The sequence below is a fragment of the Phalaenopsis equestris genome, unplaced genomic scaffold (assembly GCF_001263595.1).
Source record: "Phalaenopsis equestris unplaced genomic scaffold, ASM126359v1 Scaffold000840, whole genome shotgun sequence".
NCBI classification, from domain to species: Eukaryota; Viridiplantae; Streptophyta; class Magnoliopsida; order Asparagales; family Orchidaceae; genus Phalaenopsis; species Phalaenopsis equestris.
In genome coordinates, this window is record NW_018165280.1 from 862,627 (window position 1) to 879,496 (window position 16,870).

General features: G+C 36.4%; 1 protein-coding gene across 5 annotated transcripts in view; it reads left to right on the forward strand.

Moving 5' to 3' along the window:
- LOC110031594 (protein argonaute 10-like) overlaps positions 1-15,293 on the forward strand; it is a 19,777-nt gene extending 4,484 nt beyond the window's left edge. For all 5 annotated transcript variants that reach the window (XM_020734854.1, XM_020734851.1, XM_020734855.1 and 2 more), the window contains 20 exons: positions 6,997-7,146; positions 7,254-7,387; positions 7,477-7,586; positions 7,664-7,770; positions 8,245-8,380; positions 8,699-8,815; positions 9,119-9,226; positions 9,558-9,629; positions 9,738-9,860; positions 9,939-10,092; positions 10,180-10,301; positions 10,496-10,633; positions 10,712-10,854; positions 11,122-11,184; positions 13,464-13,527; positions 13,653-13,788; positions 14,134-14,207; positions 14,407-14,501; positions 14,770-14,801; positions 14,914-15,293. In XM_020734854.1, the coding sequence (XP_020590513.1) occupies positions 6,997-7,146; positions 7,254-7,387; positions 7,477-7,586; positions 7,664-7,770; positions 8,245-8,380; positions 8,699-8,815; positions 9,119-9,226; positions 9,558-9,629; positions 9,738-9,860; positions 9,939-10,092; positions 10,180-10,301; positions 10,496-10,633; positions 10,712-10,854; positions 11,122-11,184; positions 13,464-13,527; positions 13,653-13,788; positions 14,134-14,207; positions 14,407-14,501; positions 14,770-14,801; positions 14,914-15,086 (2,251 nt within the window). In that variant the 3' untranslated portion in view covers positions 15,087-15,293. The remainder of the gene's footprint in view (positions 1-6,996; positions 7,147-7,253; positions 7,388-7,476; positions 7,587-7,663; positions 7,771-8,244; positions 8,381-8,698; positions 8,816-9,118; positions 9,227-9,557; positions 9,630-9,737; positions 9,861-9,938; positions 10,093-10,179; positions 10,302-10,495; positions 10,634-10,711; positions 10,855-11,121; positions 11,185-13,463; positions 13,528-13,652; positions 13,789-14,133; positions 14,208-14,406; positions 14,502-14,769; positions 14,802-14,913) is intronic.
- The last annotated feature ends 1,577 nt before the right edge of the window (positions 15,294-16,870 follow it).

Here is a 16,870-nt window from a genome sequence, read left to right on the forward strand (position 1 = left end):
GGCGAGATCCCCTGCCTCTCCAGAGCCGTCGCGCCTCGCCAAACTGCTTAGGTCCTCCTGCTTCGTGAACTCCCGAACAGGGAACTCCCCGAACCGTTCTCTGCGCGATCTCCACCTCTTCCCTCTGGCCGAGCTGCTCGAAAGGCCGAACTCTTGCTCCGAAATCCTCTGCTGGCAGCCCTGTCGCAAATTTTCGGCCCTCGCTCGCGGACTGTTTCTCCTCTGTCTCGCCGAAACGCACAACCTGCAGTGCGAATCTAGTCGATCAAAGCTTCCACTGCTCACTGAATCTGACGCAATTTGGTTGCCTGCTACGCGATCCGTTTGCTCCTCTGTTCGTGAATGCCGAACTCCTCTTCTTTGTCGCTGGCCGCGAACACCTTTACGCGGACACCTCTAGCAAAGAATTATGAATCTTCCCACAGACGGCGCCAATTGTTCTGAGATATGTACTTCCTGACATAGAGATGAGACGAAAAAGAATACAAGCAAACAGGAATCGTTTACGTGGTTCGATCCAACTAGATCTACGTCCACGGGAGGGAATCAATCAAATAGTTCACTAAGACAAAGAAATGAAGAATACATAGCATATACATAAAGATGAGCCCTCATCTTCCTTCTATGACCTCCCTCTCAAGCGACACCTTGATACAAGACCTCAAGATGCTCTCCTCCTTTCTAGCTCTCTAGCTATTCTTTCCTCCTTCGTGGTAGCTTAAGATCTCTTCTCTTGCTCTCCTAAGCTTCACACTCTTAAGATTTCTTCCCTTGCTCTCCTAAGTCACTCTTTCTATTTATAGAAGTAAGAGAGTGGTAGGTGGGAGGTAGGTGAGCGGTAGGTGAGCGGTAGGTGAAAGGTAGGTGAACGGTAGGTGAGATGTGGTAGGTGAGCGGTACCACATTACAAAAGTGTCATTTTACCTTAGTTCATTAATTTGGGGTCAAAATAACAGATCTCATATTTATAAGATTTTTGGGCGTTAAAAAAAGAGACTATATTTTGATTTAATAAATCAGTACAATCACCTATCCATCTTAGGCATATGAACATAGTAATCAAAATTTATGTGAATTATTGTCTTAGCCAGTGTTTTGAAGATATTGCTTATTGAAGAAACAGATTTTTCGCTATTGCTTGAGTGGTTTTTTTAACCCTTGGAAGATGCCTTTGAGTCGAACGGGTGCTCTTTGGATTAGCTAAATACTCTCTAAGTATGAGCCCTTTGAACCAGATGAGAGTCATTCGGGCTTGAGTGCTCTGAATTGGGCGAGAGTGCCTTTGGGTTTGGTTTCCTTGAATAAGGAGAGTGCCCTATGAGCTTGGCCTCTTTAAGCGAGCGGGTGCCCTAAGAGCTTGAACTCTTTGAATCGGGTAATTGCTCTTTTGGTTTAGGTGGATGATTTGAGAGTTCTATCTCTGGTTCCTAACTAGTTCATGTCACACCCTGATTCCGGAAGACGATACACCCCCGACAACCCAAGACATGATAAAATGAATCAAGCCTATTTTATATTCTTAGATAAAGATTTGCATATAAATAAAAAAATGTAAATTTTATTCATATTGAAGTCCACTTATATAACTGAAATTAAAACAACAAACTAGCTGAATCAAAATTGAAAAAACAATATAGAATAACTACATAAACCTTAAAAGGTGGCAAGAGAGGGTGAGAGGAAGAAAAGGAAAGGCGCGAGAGTTTCAATCTGGAAGGCAATAGAAACAACAGAAAATAGAAAAAAAGGAAAGTGAAAAGATTTGCGTGGATGGAAAAAGGTCAGATAAGTTTTTGATTCCTACATATTACCATCCTAAAAAAAATTTGGTCCCCAAATTAATACCTTAACCCTGAAATAACTGCGTGTACTTTGTGATCCAAGAAAGGAAAGGTGGCTAGGGAGGGTGAGAGGAAGAAAAGGAAAGGCACGGGAGTCTCAATCGGGAAGTCAACAGAATAAAAGGAAAGTGAAAAGATTTGCATGGGCATATCAAAAAAAAAAAAAAAGGAAAGGTGGCAGAGAGGGTGAGAGGAAGAAAAGGAAAGCTGCGGGAGTCTCAATGGGGAAGGCGACAAAAAAAAAGGAAAGTGAAAAGATTTGTGTGGATGGAAAAATGTCAAATGGGTTTTTGATTCTTACATATTACCATCCTAAAAAAAATTGGTCCCCAAATTAATACCTTAACTCTGAAATAACTGCGAGTACTTTTTGATCAAGAAAAGAAAGGTGACAAGAGAGGGTGAGAGGAAGAAAAGAAAAGGCGCTGAGTCCTAATCGAGAAGGCAACATAAAAAAAAGGCAAGTGAAAAGATTTGCGTGGGCGAATCAAGAAAAAAAAAGGGGGGGAGAGAGGCAGAAAGGGAAAGGCGCGGGAGTCCCAATCGCGAAGGCAACAGAAAAAAAGGAAAGTGAAAAGATTTGCGTGGATGGAAAAATGTTAGATAAGTTTTTGATTCTTACACATTACCATCCTAAAAAAATTTGGTCCCCAAATTAATACCTTAACTCTGAAATAATTGCGAGTACTTTGTGATCAAGAAAGGAAAGGTGGCAAGAGTGGGTGAGAGGAAGAAAAGGAAAGGCGCGGGAGTCCCAATCGCGAAGGCAACAGAAAAAAAGGAAAGTGAAAAGATTTGCGTGATGAAAAAGGTCAAGTAACTTTTTGATTTTTACATATTACCATCCAAAAAAAGATTTGGTCCCCAAATTCATACCTTAACTCTGAAACAACTGCGACTACTTTGTGATCATCTCTACTTCAATCTCCCAAGTTGCTTTTTGTTCCGCCTGGTTCTTCCAAAATACTCTAACAAAAGGAATTGATTTGCTATAAAGCTGTAGAACTTCACGTTCCAAGATGCAATTTGTTACTTCATAACTTAGGTCTCCTCGAATCACCAATGGCTTATACTGAATACTATGAGAGACATCATGCACATAAAGTTTAAGTAAAGAGACATGGAAGGCATTGTGTACTCCTACAAGTTTTGGAGGGAGAGCCAACCACTATGAAACTCTACTTTCTCGATCACCTTAAAATGACTAATGAAACGAGATTGAATTTTTCCAATCTGGCGAAATCATTTAACCCCATGCATGGGTGAGACCTTCAAAACAATGTGATCTTTGACAATGAAATCAAGCTCTCTGTGCTTTGGGTTGAAGTACTTCTGATGATTCTGAGGCACACGTCAATTTCGAATCTGATGAACCTTCTCAATAGCTTGATCCGCTAGTTAAGGTCCAAATATTCGTTTCTCACCAATGTCAAACCAACACAAGAAGGATTTAAACTTTTTGTTTTTGCCATAAAGTGTCCTGTATGACCCCATGTCAATACTAGCCTGAAAGCTATTGTTATAAGCAACTTTACCAATGGAATATAATCTTTCAAACTACCTCCAAAGTAATGCAAGCTCTTAACAAGTCTTCTAAGGTCTGAATGATGCATCCCGACTGTCCATCTGTTTGAGGATGAAAAGTAGTAGTGTAGTCCAATCTTGTGTCCATAGTTTTTGTTTTCATAGCATGGAGGTTAATCTTTCATCTCGATTTGATACAATGATGGTTGGAATTCCATGCAGTCGAATAATTTTTTATCTAAGTAGACCTTCGCTAATTTATCCATTGAACATGTCTGCTTGATTGGTATAAAATGAGCTAATTTAGTTTATCAACCACAACCCAAGTAGCATCATCTTCTTGCTTCCATCTCGACAAGCCAACTACGAAGTCCATGAACATCTCCTTCCATTTCCACTCTAAAATTTGAAGAGACTGCAACAAACCACCAAGTCTTTGATGTTTGGGTATAACTATTTGATAGGTCAAACACTTAGCTATGAACTCAACTACAACGGTTTTCATGCCCGACCACTAAAATAGCTTCTTAAAATTTTGATACATCTTAGTACTTTTCGGATGAACAAAAGATGGAGTAGAATGTGCTTGACAGAGTATCTCATGTTGAAGCCCTTCTTGATCCAGAACACATGACCGATCCTGAAATCTAGTCTAAGCTCCAAGTGTCATCTTGATCAATACTAAACTCGGGCTTTAATCAATTCGTTATTTGCTCCCTAAGCTATGGTAAGTCTGCATCCATCATCTCAGCTGCACAAACATGGTCCATAAGTGTAGGCTGAACTGACAATTGATACATACTATCTCATGTTGAAGTCGCTCCATCTCCCATGCTAACTCATGCTCCTGTGCGATCATGCACATTGCATACGTCAAAGATTTTCTGCTTAAAGCATCTGTGATCGCATTCACATTACCATGATGGTACTGAATCTCCAAAGCAAGTCCTTTATCAACTCGAGTCATCATATTTGTCTCAAGTTAAACTCTTTTTGGGTGAAAATGTACTTCAATCTCTTATGATGTGACGACCTCACAATGAATGTCATAAAGGTAGTGCCTTCAAATCTTTAGTGCAAAAATAACTTTAACTAACTCCAAGTCGTGGGTAGGATAATTCCTTTCATGCACCTTGAGTTGTCTAGAGAAATAAGCTACAACTTTTCCATGCTGCATTAGAACACATCCGTTTCCTTGATGTGAAGCATCACTGTAGATCTAAAATCCATCCGCATCAGAGGGAATTATGAGAATTGGGGCTATTATCAAGCAATTCTTTAGTTTCTGAAAATTTTGCTAAAAAAACATCAGATAATTCAGACTTAATGACCCATTTGAGTTAATCTTGATAGGGGTGTAGCAATTTGAGAAAAATTTTCAACAAATCTTAGATAATATCTAGATAATTTAAGGAAATTTTGAATCTCGGTAATAGTGCTTGGGGTCGACCCGTTATTGCCTTAATCTTTGTAGGATTCAAAAAAATTTCAGGCTTGCTAACAATGTGCCTCAAGAATGCCACTTCTAAAAAAAAAATTCACAATGTTTATTCTCGGGAAGAGTATTCAACGCAGCTTGAGATGTTGGGCATGGTTCTCTTTATTCTTGGAGTATACCAAATTATCATCAATTAAGACAAATAATAAATCAATCCAAGTAAAGCTTGAAAGTTCTATTCATCAAATCCATAAAGGCAGTAAGGGAATTAGTCAAACCAAATGCCAAAACTAGAAACTCATAGTGCTCATATCAAGATAAAAAAAAGTGTTCAAGGCACTTTTATGCTTGATCTACAACTGATGGTAACCATATTGGAGACTAATCTTGGAAAACAAAGAAAAACCTTGTAGTTGGCAAATCATCTACACGAGGCAATGAGTACTTGTTTTTCATTGTCACCTTATTGAACTCTCTGTAGTCGATGCAAAACTGCATATTTTCATCTTTCTTCTTCACGAACAAAATTGGTGCTCCCCAAGACTTGGTCGAATCAATCTTTAATCAAGCAATTCTTGCAACTAGATCTTGAGCTCTTGGAGTTCTACAGTGGGCGCTCAGTCACCCATTTTAATGATTTTGCATAGTTTTTTAGTCGGTTCAACCTATAATTCTTAGAAAAGCTTCGAAAATCTAGAGAGATGAAGGGGAGACACGAGAAGAATATATTGCAAATAATGAAAATGAACATAGTGAATACATTGAGGGGAATTGTGTGATTCTTTGAGAGTATATTTTATTTCTTCTACCATTCTGGTTAAGTGTGTACAAGTGTTTAATTGGAAGCGGGAGGAATGCTATGGAGCAAACGATGATCAATATGGTTGTTCTTAATTATGAGAAACTTTCTTTTTTGTTTGCAATGAAAGATTTTTTGTTTCCCTTTACAATGTGTAGTCACTAAATTGCGGTCTCTCTTGAATTAGGATCTAAGGAATTTAGATTTGATTCATGATTTTGTAAATTTTTCACTTTCAAGTGCAAGTTGATAAGTTAACATTGTGTGCTTCATTTACTTCTAAGCTGACCACTTAGAATATTAAAATGGGTTGTGACGTACTACTGAGGAAGTAAACTATTTGAACAATTAGGTTAACATACAATGTTTTAGGAGAATAAGAATTGCTGCTAGAATAGCACAATCATTTGGGGAAATATAGAAACATGGGAATTGTTGCATGATTACGAGTGTTTAATTTTAATATGAAATCCAAACACTTCTTATGAACTTGAAAGAGGCTAAGGAGTAGGGTTGTTCCTAATTGTCAAATGTTATAGAGTTAAATGGATTGATTTAAATTTCTTTGCTCTGGTTCAAGGGGGATGCTTTTATCAGTGTGACAACCTCTTCAAATTAGTGTCAAACTTTGAAAATTAGGACTATTCAATTTAAAAATTCATCAAAACTCAAACTTTCATGCTAAATTTAAGACTAATAATTTAGAATTTAGTCTGTTGTGGAAATTAACAAGTTCTCTGTGTGATCAATGCAATGACTCAATTTATTATTTGAGCAACATGTATACCACATGATTGATGTGTGCTTCACAGCATATCGGACACCATAAATCATCATGAAAAATAGGTTCACAGGATGCAAAAGAAGGCATTCAAAGCTTTGCTTGAATGAGAGAGTGTAAATGATAATTGTAAGGTAGGGGAGCGTGTGTGAGAACATAGAGAGCAAGTACCATCGATAGTCGAAAAAGATGGAAGTCCTTGTTCCTGTTTGTCAGCAAGGAACTCAATTCCAAACCCTAGCCACAAAATCACAAATAAGGACAATTAGTATCGATAGCCGAAAAAGAAAATCACATGGGATAGATTAAACAAAATTCTCAAATTAGTGGGTAGAAAATTATAAGGGATAAAAGATGAGGCCCAAATAAATCAAAAAATGAGGATAATTTTAAGGGAGGTTGAATATGTTCTTTTTTTCTCCTTAATATAAGTTTTGCTTAAACGAGCTTCCTTAATCTAAGTTTTGGCTTAACCGGGATCATGAAATTGAACAAATTGTATTTGGTTCAGAAATCAAAATTATGCTAACTTCGGCCAGTTAGTGAATAGTGAACCTAAACTAAATGGTCCCTTTTTTCATTCCTCCTTTTATTTTTCCGTGTAATTTTGCAGAAGGGAGAGAGAATACAAGGTAGAAATAAAATTTGTTGCAAGGGCAAGTATGTACCATCTACAGCAATTTCTAGTTGGCAAATGTGCAGAGGCACCACAGGAGGCTTTTCACATTCTTGACATCGTTTTAAGAGAACTCTCAAACAGAAGGTTTGTGTCCTAAACTACGTTCTTTTTTTCTTTTTTTATTTGTTGATCTAATTGGATTATTTTTTAAGTTCTAAAATCAGTTTCCTGTCTAAATTTTTCTTGTTAAGGTACTTCCCTGTGGGGAAATCCTTCTTTTCTCCAGATATTAGGAGTCCACAACGGCTTGGCGACGGCCTCGAATCATGGCGTGGATTTTACCAGAGTATAAGACCTACACAAATGGGCTTATCCCTTAATATAGGTACATAGGATTGTATAAAATCTATTAAATTTGGATATACTGTTAGATTAGTTCTTTAACATTTAGTAGATTATCTGTTGTTTTTCCAGATATGTCTTCTGCTGCATTTATTGAGCCTCTTCCAGTGATTGAGTTTGTTGCTCAGCTTCTTGGGAAAGATTTCTTATCAAGGCCTCTCACTGATGCAGATCATGTAAAGGTATAATTGTACCATTTGATCATTATGGAAGCCTTTGTGATCTCTTGCCTTAGAATTTTTATAAAAAAATATTTCAGGTTAAAAAGGCCCTCAGAGGAGTGAAGGTTGAAGTGACGCACAGAGGAAATGTTCGACGGAAGTATAGGATTTCCGGATTGACCACTCAACCAACAAGAGAGCTTATGTAAGATAAATGGTTAGATATTTTTAGGAAATTTTTATAATTTCCTTAGTTTTTCATTTTTTAAAGTGTTATGATATATTTGTAGTACTATATGCTGTCCCACTCGCAATGGCCAAAGTTGAAGGAACACAGGAAAAATTATATGGTATTGAAAAATAGATAAAAGGCCAACTCTAGAGCAACTCTAGAGCCTTAAATGAGTTCCATATTCTAAAGTAGTTGTAACGTTCTGCTCCATGTTAATATGAAGTACAGCATAAGAAGTAATGTAATGTGCATCATCAGAAAATGAGGCTGATTTTGATAACTTTACTGTCAGAATTGGGCGATTGTAGATTTGATGTTGTTGATCGTAATTAGGATTTATTTGATCGTAATTAGCATTTCATTCTCTAATTAAACATTTACCTGTAAAGTTAGTGTGGAAAATGTTTCCATGCTTCAATTCAATTACATATTTTGTCACTTTTGTAGGTTTCCCATTGATGACCAGTCAATGAAATCTGTTGTGGAGTACTTTCTGGAGGTGTATGGATTCACCATACAACACACTCATCTTCCTTGTCTTCAAGTTGGGAACCAAAAAAAAGTAAACTATTTGCCCTTGGAGGTATTGGACAAACTCTAATGGCTCGCTGAGATACATATATTAACTTGGAGAAAAGTGTCAAAATGGTCATCTGACTCTTTACAAGGGAGCATATTTGTCCCAGAGTTTATAAAAATGTTAATTTAGTCACCGGATTCTTTTAATCAGTTGAAAAAGTCCACAATGATGACTATTTTAGGCCCCTTTAAAACAATATGGGGACTAATTTAACACTTCTATAAACTCTGAAGCTAAAATGATCCAATGTAAAAAAAACAGGGGACTATTGGCACTTCTATATTTATGAGTGTGTGAATGTTCTCTAATATTGTTTTAAAGGCATGCAAGATTTTGAGCGGTCAACGCTATACCAAAAGATTAAATGAAAAGCAAATCACTGCTTTGCTAAAAGTTACCTGCCAAAGACCGCGGGACCGCGAGAATGATATTATGCAGGTATTTGTTTTATAAATTCATGTCATATTTATCTAATATTTAGACATACTGCCCACTTTTGAGCAAAATGTGATATGTATTTTATCTAACATGTTTTTCTAATTATAGTATTTCATTTGATAACTAACAACAAACATGCAAAATGTGATACGTATTTTATGCTAACATCATTTTCTATTCATGTCATATTTATCTAATATTTAGACATATTGTCCACTTTTGAGCAAATTGTGATACGTATTTTATGCTATCATGCTTATCTAATTATAGTATTTCATTTGATAACTAACAACAAACATGCAGACAGTTCAACATAATGCCTATAATCAAGACCCATATGCAAAGGAATTTGGCATAAAAATCAGTGAAAAGCTTGCTTCTATTGAGGCGCGAATCCTTCCTGCTCCTTGGGTACTACGTTGTCCTTCTATTTCATTACTTTAGGGGGCATGTACTTACATACCACGCACTTCTTATGTATTTACATATCTAACATCTGTATTTTTTTTTTCACATTTATACCACATAAATCTTTCATATCACATCAAAAATACCAGCATTTTAACTTTTGAAAAGTGAAATACAACTTTTCATGCATAGATAAGGTAGCATGTACGTAAAAATTTAAGTTTTGGTGTTAGATATGTAAATGTTTAGGAATTGAGTGGTATATATCTAAATCTTCCCTTATTTATGCCATCTCACATGTGATCAACTGAGTCTTTTAAAAAAATACATTTAGCTGAAATATCATGATGCTGGCAAGGAGAAAGACTGTTTACCTCATGTTGGTCAGTGGAACATGATGAACAAGGTGATATAGCTACTTACCGTTGAAATTTTTGCCTTGATAAATAGTTTGATCAGAAGTTAAATTTCATGATTTCTAACTATTCTGAACTTTGGAACTTGATTTGAAAAGAAAATGGTAAATGGAAGCAAAGTAAGTAAATGGGCATGCATTAACTTCTCACGAAGCGTCCAAGAGGCCGTTGCGCGAGGATTTTGCAATGAGCTCGGAAAAATGTGTCAAATTTCAGGCATGGTAAATACTTTTCACTGGCATTTCTAAGATGATTCATATTTAGTTTTCCTCTCAACTTATTTTGACCATCTTCTGCAGGAATTTTCTGCCGAGCCTGTAATACCGGTCTACACTGCAAGGCCCGAACAAGTTGAGAAGGCTTTGAAGTATGTCTGTAATGCATCAGCTTCAAAGGGAAAGGAATTAGAGCTGCTAGTAGCTATTTTACCTGACAATAATGGTTCTTTGTATGGTATGGACAAAGATGTTTCTCAATTATGGTAACATGTTAAAGGTTGGTTGTATTTTATGTTTTTTCTAACGACGTGATTAACTCTAGGCGATCTGAAGAGGATATGCGAGACTGAACTGGGGTTAATATCGCAATGCTGTCTTACGAAGCATGTATTCAAGATTAGCAAGCAATATCTGGCAAATGTTGCATTGAAAATTAATGTCAAGGTGAGCTTAATATGGATGTTTCACAGCATTTTCTATTATTCTGATAAACATTTATTCTTCTTTTGTTTATTTTTTTACTAACTCAGAACAACTTGACCTTCAACAACAATTTATTCTTGAAAATCCTGTTTTATTATGTATAGAATTTCTTTGTAAATCATTTTTTAAGTGGAAAATGAATCCATTGTGTGCAGATGGGAGGGAGAAATACTGTTCTTATGGATGCAATAAGCTGGAGAATACCTTTAGTTAGTGATATACCGACGATAATATTTGGAGCAGATGTGACTCACCCAGAGAACGGAGAGGATTCCAGTCCTTCGATAGCAGCTGTAATTTCTTTTTTTTATGTTGTTTATTTAATCTGGAATATATGGATCAATGAAGAGAGGATTTTTTTGCTGTTGTAGGTAGTTGCTTCTCAAGATTGGCCTGAAATTACAAAGTATGCGGGCCTGGTTAGTGCTCAGGCTCATAGACAGGAGCTTATACAAGACTTGTATAATACGTGGAATGATCCAGTTAGAGGCACTGTTAGCGGAGGAATGATTCGGTACTAAGTAACGTTTGCTGGAGTTCGAGTGTTATAAAATATTTCCAGGAGTTTCATAGACCATTTGAAGTCATAGTGCCACGGAATATATTGAGATTTAAATGTTTATCTCTGGCATCAAGAATGAGAATTTGGATAATAACAACCATGGTCTTATGTATATATATATATATATATATATATTTCGATTCAACATCATTTTACTTAATAAACATGAAATGAGACTGCTGTGTTGTGCGTTAACTGATTATGGTTCACACACTGTAGGGAACTGTTGATATCCTTTAGAAAAGCTACTGGACAAAAGCCCTTGAGGATCATATTCTACAGGTCAGTATGCATTTTTGGCAAATTTAGTTGTTTAAGTAGGTAAAGCTTGAATGCTTAATCTATTTGAATAAAACTCCTTTCTTATGGTGGATTTAGTTTACTTCATTTTATTTTATTTTGGTGAATTAAAAATTCATGAATTGAAGTGGAGGAGATTTTTTTTTCTTTTTTTCGTTTTGAATTTCATGTTGTTGCCGACAGTAATTAAATATCGACTTGAAGGATCTTGTCCCTGCTAGATTTGAGACGAGCTTTATGCAAATATGCATAATATGGAAGTTTTATACTTTAAATTCTCCTGCATATGACTGTAGTTTTGCATTATACACAATTAGTTCAATAAAACTTGAATAAAACAACAGTTTTGGATGCCGCGTAGCGTGCAATAACCCATTTCAATCAAAGAATGATATTTATTATGCTATCAAATTAGGATATGTGGGCAACAATTTGTCCACAAGCAGCTTGCATAAACTCAACTCAGATAATTACATGCAACAACAACAGCAACAAAAAGCCTTTATCCCACTAAATGGGGTCTACTACAGGACGCGGGGCTCCGACCAGTCCTCAAGGAAGGGGGGCTGCTGCCCCCTCCTTGGTCTTCCCTCCTTTCCTTTTTCCCTCCTTTACCTTTTACTCCTTTCCTTCTTTCTTATTTTCCTTCCTAGCATTTTTCTATTTTAAAGCCGTTCCTAAAATCAAAATCTGACTTTTATTATCACTTTTTATTTTAAAATCCTTTCTTATTTTAAATCCTTTTCTATTTTAAATCCTTTCTAAAATTTGAATTCATGATTATATTTTATTCTTTTTTCTTTTTTTAAATCCTTTCTCATTTTAATTCATTTCCCTATCATTTCCTATTTTAAATTCTTTCCTAAAATCTTAAAACATGATTATATGTTATTCTCCTTCCTTATTTTCATTACCTTAAATAAGTCTAGACTCTTTATAAATATGGGATGATATGCTTAGAGTTGGGGTCTTATTTTTATTATATGAATTCAAGTTTTATCCTAGAGCTTTTTTCTTTCGTGGGCTGTATCCAACCTCGAGGAAGTGCTCCGGTAGTATCTCGACCCCGCCGAGATATTTATCAGTCTGTCCGTCTTCCATGCACCCCTGCAAGTCACTATCCAGCCCCCTTCCTGCATCTAGGTCGTTGTCCTCTATTTTCCTTCTGCTACCAACCCACCTCCCAATCCTACAGCAGGCCGCCACCACTCCTGCCCTATGCCCAGCAACTACCGGCTGTTTCCCAGCCCGCCAAATCACCTCTAGCTCCTCCCTGCACCCCTGCAGGCCTCTGTCCAACCCCCTGCATCTAGCAGGCCGTTGTCCCTGCTGCTACGAGCCCACCTCCCAACCCTACAGCAGGTCGCCTCCACTCTTACCCTCTGCTCAGCAACCGTCGGCTGCTTCCCAGCCCGCCAAATCGCGTCCCACTCCTCCCGACACCCCTGCAGACCGCTGTCCAAACCCCTTCTGCAGCCAGCAGGCCACTGTCCTCTATTCTCCTGCCGTCCCAGCTGCTGTTCAGCTACTCCCAGCTGCTGTCCCACCTTCCAACCAACCTCCATTGCCCTTGAGATTCACTCTCGAGGTGTTTGTTTGGGTCGTTTTGTGTTTTGGTGATGTATTTCCAGTTTATGTGTCTCGTAACCCTTTTTTCATATTAATAAAAGTTCCTTTTGTAGTCTGGGCTTTCTCGTCGGATATCACTACATAAATCTTTTTTTTCCATTGCATTCTATTGGGTGTCATATTTTTTATTTAATACTAACAAATGAAGATTATTTTTTATACAATATGCCCAAGTCTTTATAGGTCTACCTCTGCCTTTATTAAACATTAGTCGAATCTAAAACATCTACTCTCCTTACCGGATCCTCAGATGATCAACGTTTAATGTGACCAAACCATTTAAGACCATTCTCTATAATTTTGTCCCCTACTGGAGCTACACCAACCCTACCATGGATATATTCATTTTGCATTTTGTCTCTAAGTATCAAAGTCACTCATCCACCCAAGCATTCTCTTCTCGACAACACTTATTTTGTTTTATGCTTCTCTTTTAAAGGCCAGCATTCTGAGCCATAGAGCATTGTAGATACTTAACATGGATCAGATAAATAGATTTCAACAAAAAGGAATATGTAAAATAAACTGAAACGGTGTTCTTAATGGTGAAATTCTAAAGTTTTCATGTCATGAAAATGTTATATGGTAATATTTGGATATATATAACCAACAATTATGATCTATTTGGCCAGGGATGGTGTGAGTGAAGGACAATTTTACCAAGTTCTTCTCTATGAATTGGATGCAATCCGAAAAGTTAGTCATTCTTCCTAAGAGAACATTTCACATTTATTCCAACCTAAATTATAAAACTAATCGGTAATAGAAAGTAAAATGGAGGTAAAACTTTTAAAAAATAAATCGTACTTTCTTCTGCACAGGCCTGTGCTTCGCTTGAACCAAACTACCAGCCACCAGTCACTTTTGTAGTAGTTCAGAAGCGGCATCACACCCGACTCTTTGCCAGCAACCACAAGGATCGGTCTGCTACGGACAGGAATGGAAACATTTTACCTGGTAAGGGGGCATTTGCATACATCCACCCAATTCCTATGTATCTATATTACATAACACCTGAAATCTTCTTTTTACCACGGGAAAAAAAAAAGAAAAAAAACAAAAGAAAAAAAAACGAAAAAGAAACCCGTCACGAACTCTACTTTTTACATTTATATGACCCAAATCTTTCATATCACATAAAAATACTACTATAACTTTTGAAATGTAAAGATTGAAGTTTAGGTGTTAGATTGTGAATACATAAGAATTAAGTGGTATGTATGTGAACATTCCTATTATTTTCACTAATGTTCCATTCACATTCAATTTTACTAGGCGATGTTGTTATATCTTGTTTTGCAGGCACAGTAGTTGACTCTACTATTTGTCATCCAACAGAGTTTGACTTCTATCTATGCAGCCATGCTGGTATTCAGGTGAGCTTAAATAACATTTCAATCTAAGCCAAGCACATTATGTCAATGAAAGCATATGATCTCTTATTTTCTTGTGAGAGAAGTATTTTAGCCTCTAGTGCTCTAGATGAAGCATGTAAATGGACTTTCCTTGTTCTAATAATTTCCATTCCATGTATAATCAGTATTTTTGAGTTTAATGTGACTTGCTATGAATCAGGGAACAAGCAGACCTGCTCACTACCATGTTCTATGGGATGAGAACAATTTCACTGCAGATGGCTTGCAGTCCCTCACCAACAATCTTTGCTACACGTAAGTAAAGTGGAAATTAAAACAAAAATAAAAACACAATTTTTGTCCCCCTAATAAGAAGGGAAATACTGTGTTTATATTGGAGAAAATGAAATCAATTCTAAACAATTTGTGGCTTGATTATAAATCTACAGCTATTGATTGATTTCATTAATTTCCTTTTGCTCATTCTAGCGTCCAGACATAGGCTAGATAAACAATTAAGATATATATTAAAAAAAAGATCCAATTTCAATGATTCATAACCAGATCAAACTTGAACTTGCAGTTATGCGAGGTGCACGCGATCAGTCTCTGTTGGTAAGATTTCCTTCTCAAACTCAATTTTTTTGTTAAGTAGTCATGTTGGGTTCTACAAAATATACAGATGAAATGGATTTTACTACTTTCTCATTTATCATGTATTTATCAGTGCCTCCAGTATACTATGCACACTTAGCAGCCTTTAGAGCTCGTTTCTATGTTGAACCAAACACACAAGAGAATGGGTCATGCGGCACAGCAAGGAATAACTGTGAAGTAGGAGAGTTTAGGCCATTGCCTGCTCTCAAGGAGAACGTGAAGAGAGTAATGTTCTACTGTTAGATTTTTATTTGTGGTAGATTTATGTATATCAAGGTAGCTTGATTACACTTGTAATTCTCTTTTACTCCACTTTTATCAATGAATGGACTTTTGGCATTGATTTTAGCCTACTTATTGCTTAATCTCTTCGAATTAAGTTGATAAAAAACTAATATGTGCTTGTTTATGTGAACCTTACCATACTAAAGTTCTTATGATCAATGATGATGACAATAATTTGGATATGTAATACTGTAGTTCAACAGTCCCTTACATAAAATTTCTTGATAACTAATTTGCAAGAGTTATGAAGCCCATTTTTTTTATAACATTTGAAACTTAATCAATTTTAAATCTAACGATCAATTAGCTACATTTTGAAAATGAAAAACTAAAACTCAAAGAGCATGCTTTTCTTTTGTTATATTTTCAACGAGTTTAAAACGGTTCCCAAATACATAGGTTTGGTGATTCATTTTTTGGAACTAAATGACCATACAGAAAGTTAAAATTCAGATTATAATGATCTTTTGGAAGATTTACATACATACAACTCAATTCTTATGTAATTACATATCTAACACCTGAACTTTAATTAATTAATTATATATATATGCTACCCTATGTATTTATGAAAAAAGTTTCACTTTTAAATGTCAAAGCTGAGAGATTTGGATGTTATAAATATAAAAAACAAAATTTAGGTGTTAGATATATAAACACATAAGAAAAAGCTTGGCATGCATGAAAAAGCCTCTTCTTGTTTTAAATAACGATAAAATTTGAGTACAAAAGTATGATATGAATGTTACTGAGCTCATGATTTACATATTTTATGCAAATATCATAATTTCTTACATTAACGAAGGAAACGAGCTCCTAATTTAACTTAAAAATACTAGTGTATGACAAAAAATTGCCTCTCCATAAGAAAAGATCCTTATTAATACGAAAATATGTCGGAGATATGAAGCGGTGCCAATGAAAATAACTCCGAGAGGCAAGTTTGTACTTTTATATTTGCCCTCGTATAATCTATAAATAGGACGATCTTTTAGGTATAAGTAGACCTATGCCATTTTTGGCTCTCCCATTCTCTTGTAAACAATCTTTTAATATATGAAATGGGTCGGAGAGCGCGGGGAACACCCCACTTTGGCTTGCTGGGGGCAGTTGCGGCGTCACCTTTTCTTTCTCTCTCTATATATCCGTTTTCATGTTCTACATCTTGGGCATGTACCATAAAACAATTATGAACTCATGTACCATAAAACAATTATGAACTCAACATATGGCGACAAATTATTAAATCTAGGCGGTCGAAACGACTCACGTGCATCTTTTACCGGTCGACTTGCGTCCAAATCTCACCAGCAGAAAGTTTCCGGCCAACCCAAAATTCTAGGCGATCGAAATGGTCCATCGATCAAGTTCCAGACGATAGGAAATCTTCCTAACCGACCAAAATCAAAGCCGTCGCTACGATTCCCGCTTCCCTATGGGGGCAATCGTCGTGTCAAAAGTTTCGCAGGTCGTTGAAAATCCCAACAGGTAGCAACAAATCTAACCGGCCAAAATCTGCATTTCGCTGGCCGAAACATTTTGTTTGGTGAAAATAATCCCACCGTCCAACTTATATGGCGACTGACACTTCCTAAAGATAGAAAAAATTCCGGCGACCAAAATTTCTAGCAGTCGACACTTCCAGACAACCAAATAATTCCGACGATAAAATTTTTGGCGACCAACAATTCTGAATGACCGAAAAATTCTAGCAACCGACAATTCCAAACGACCAAAAAATT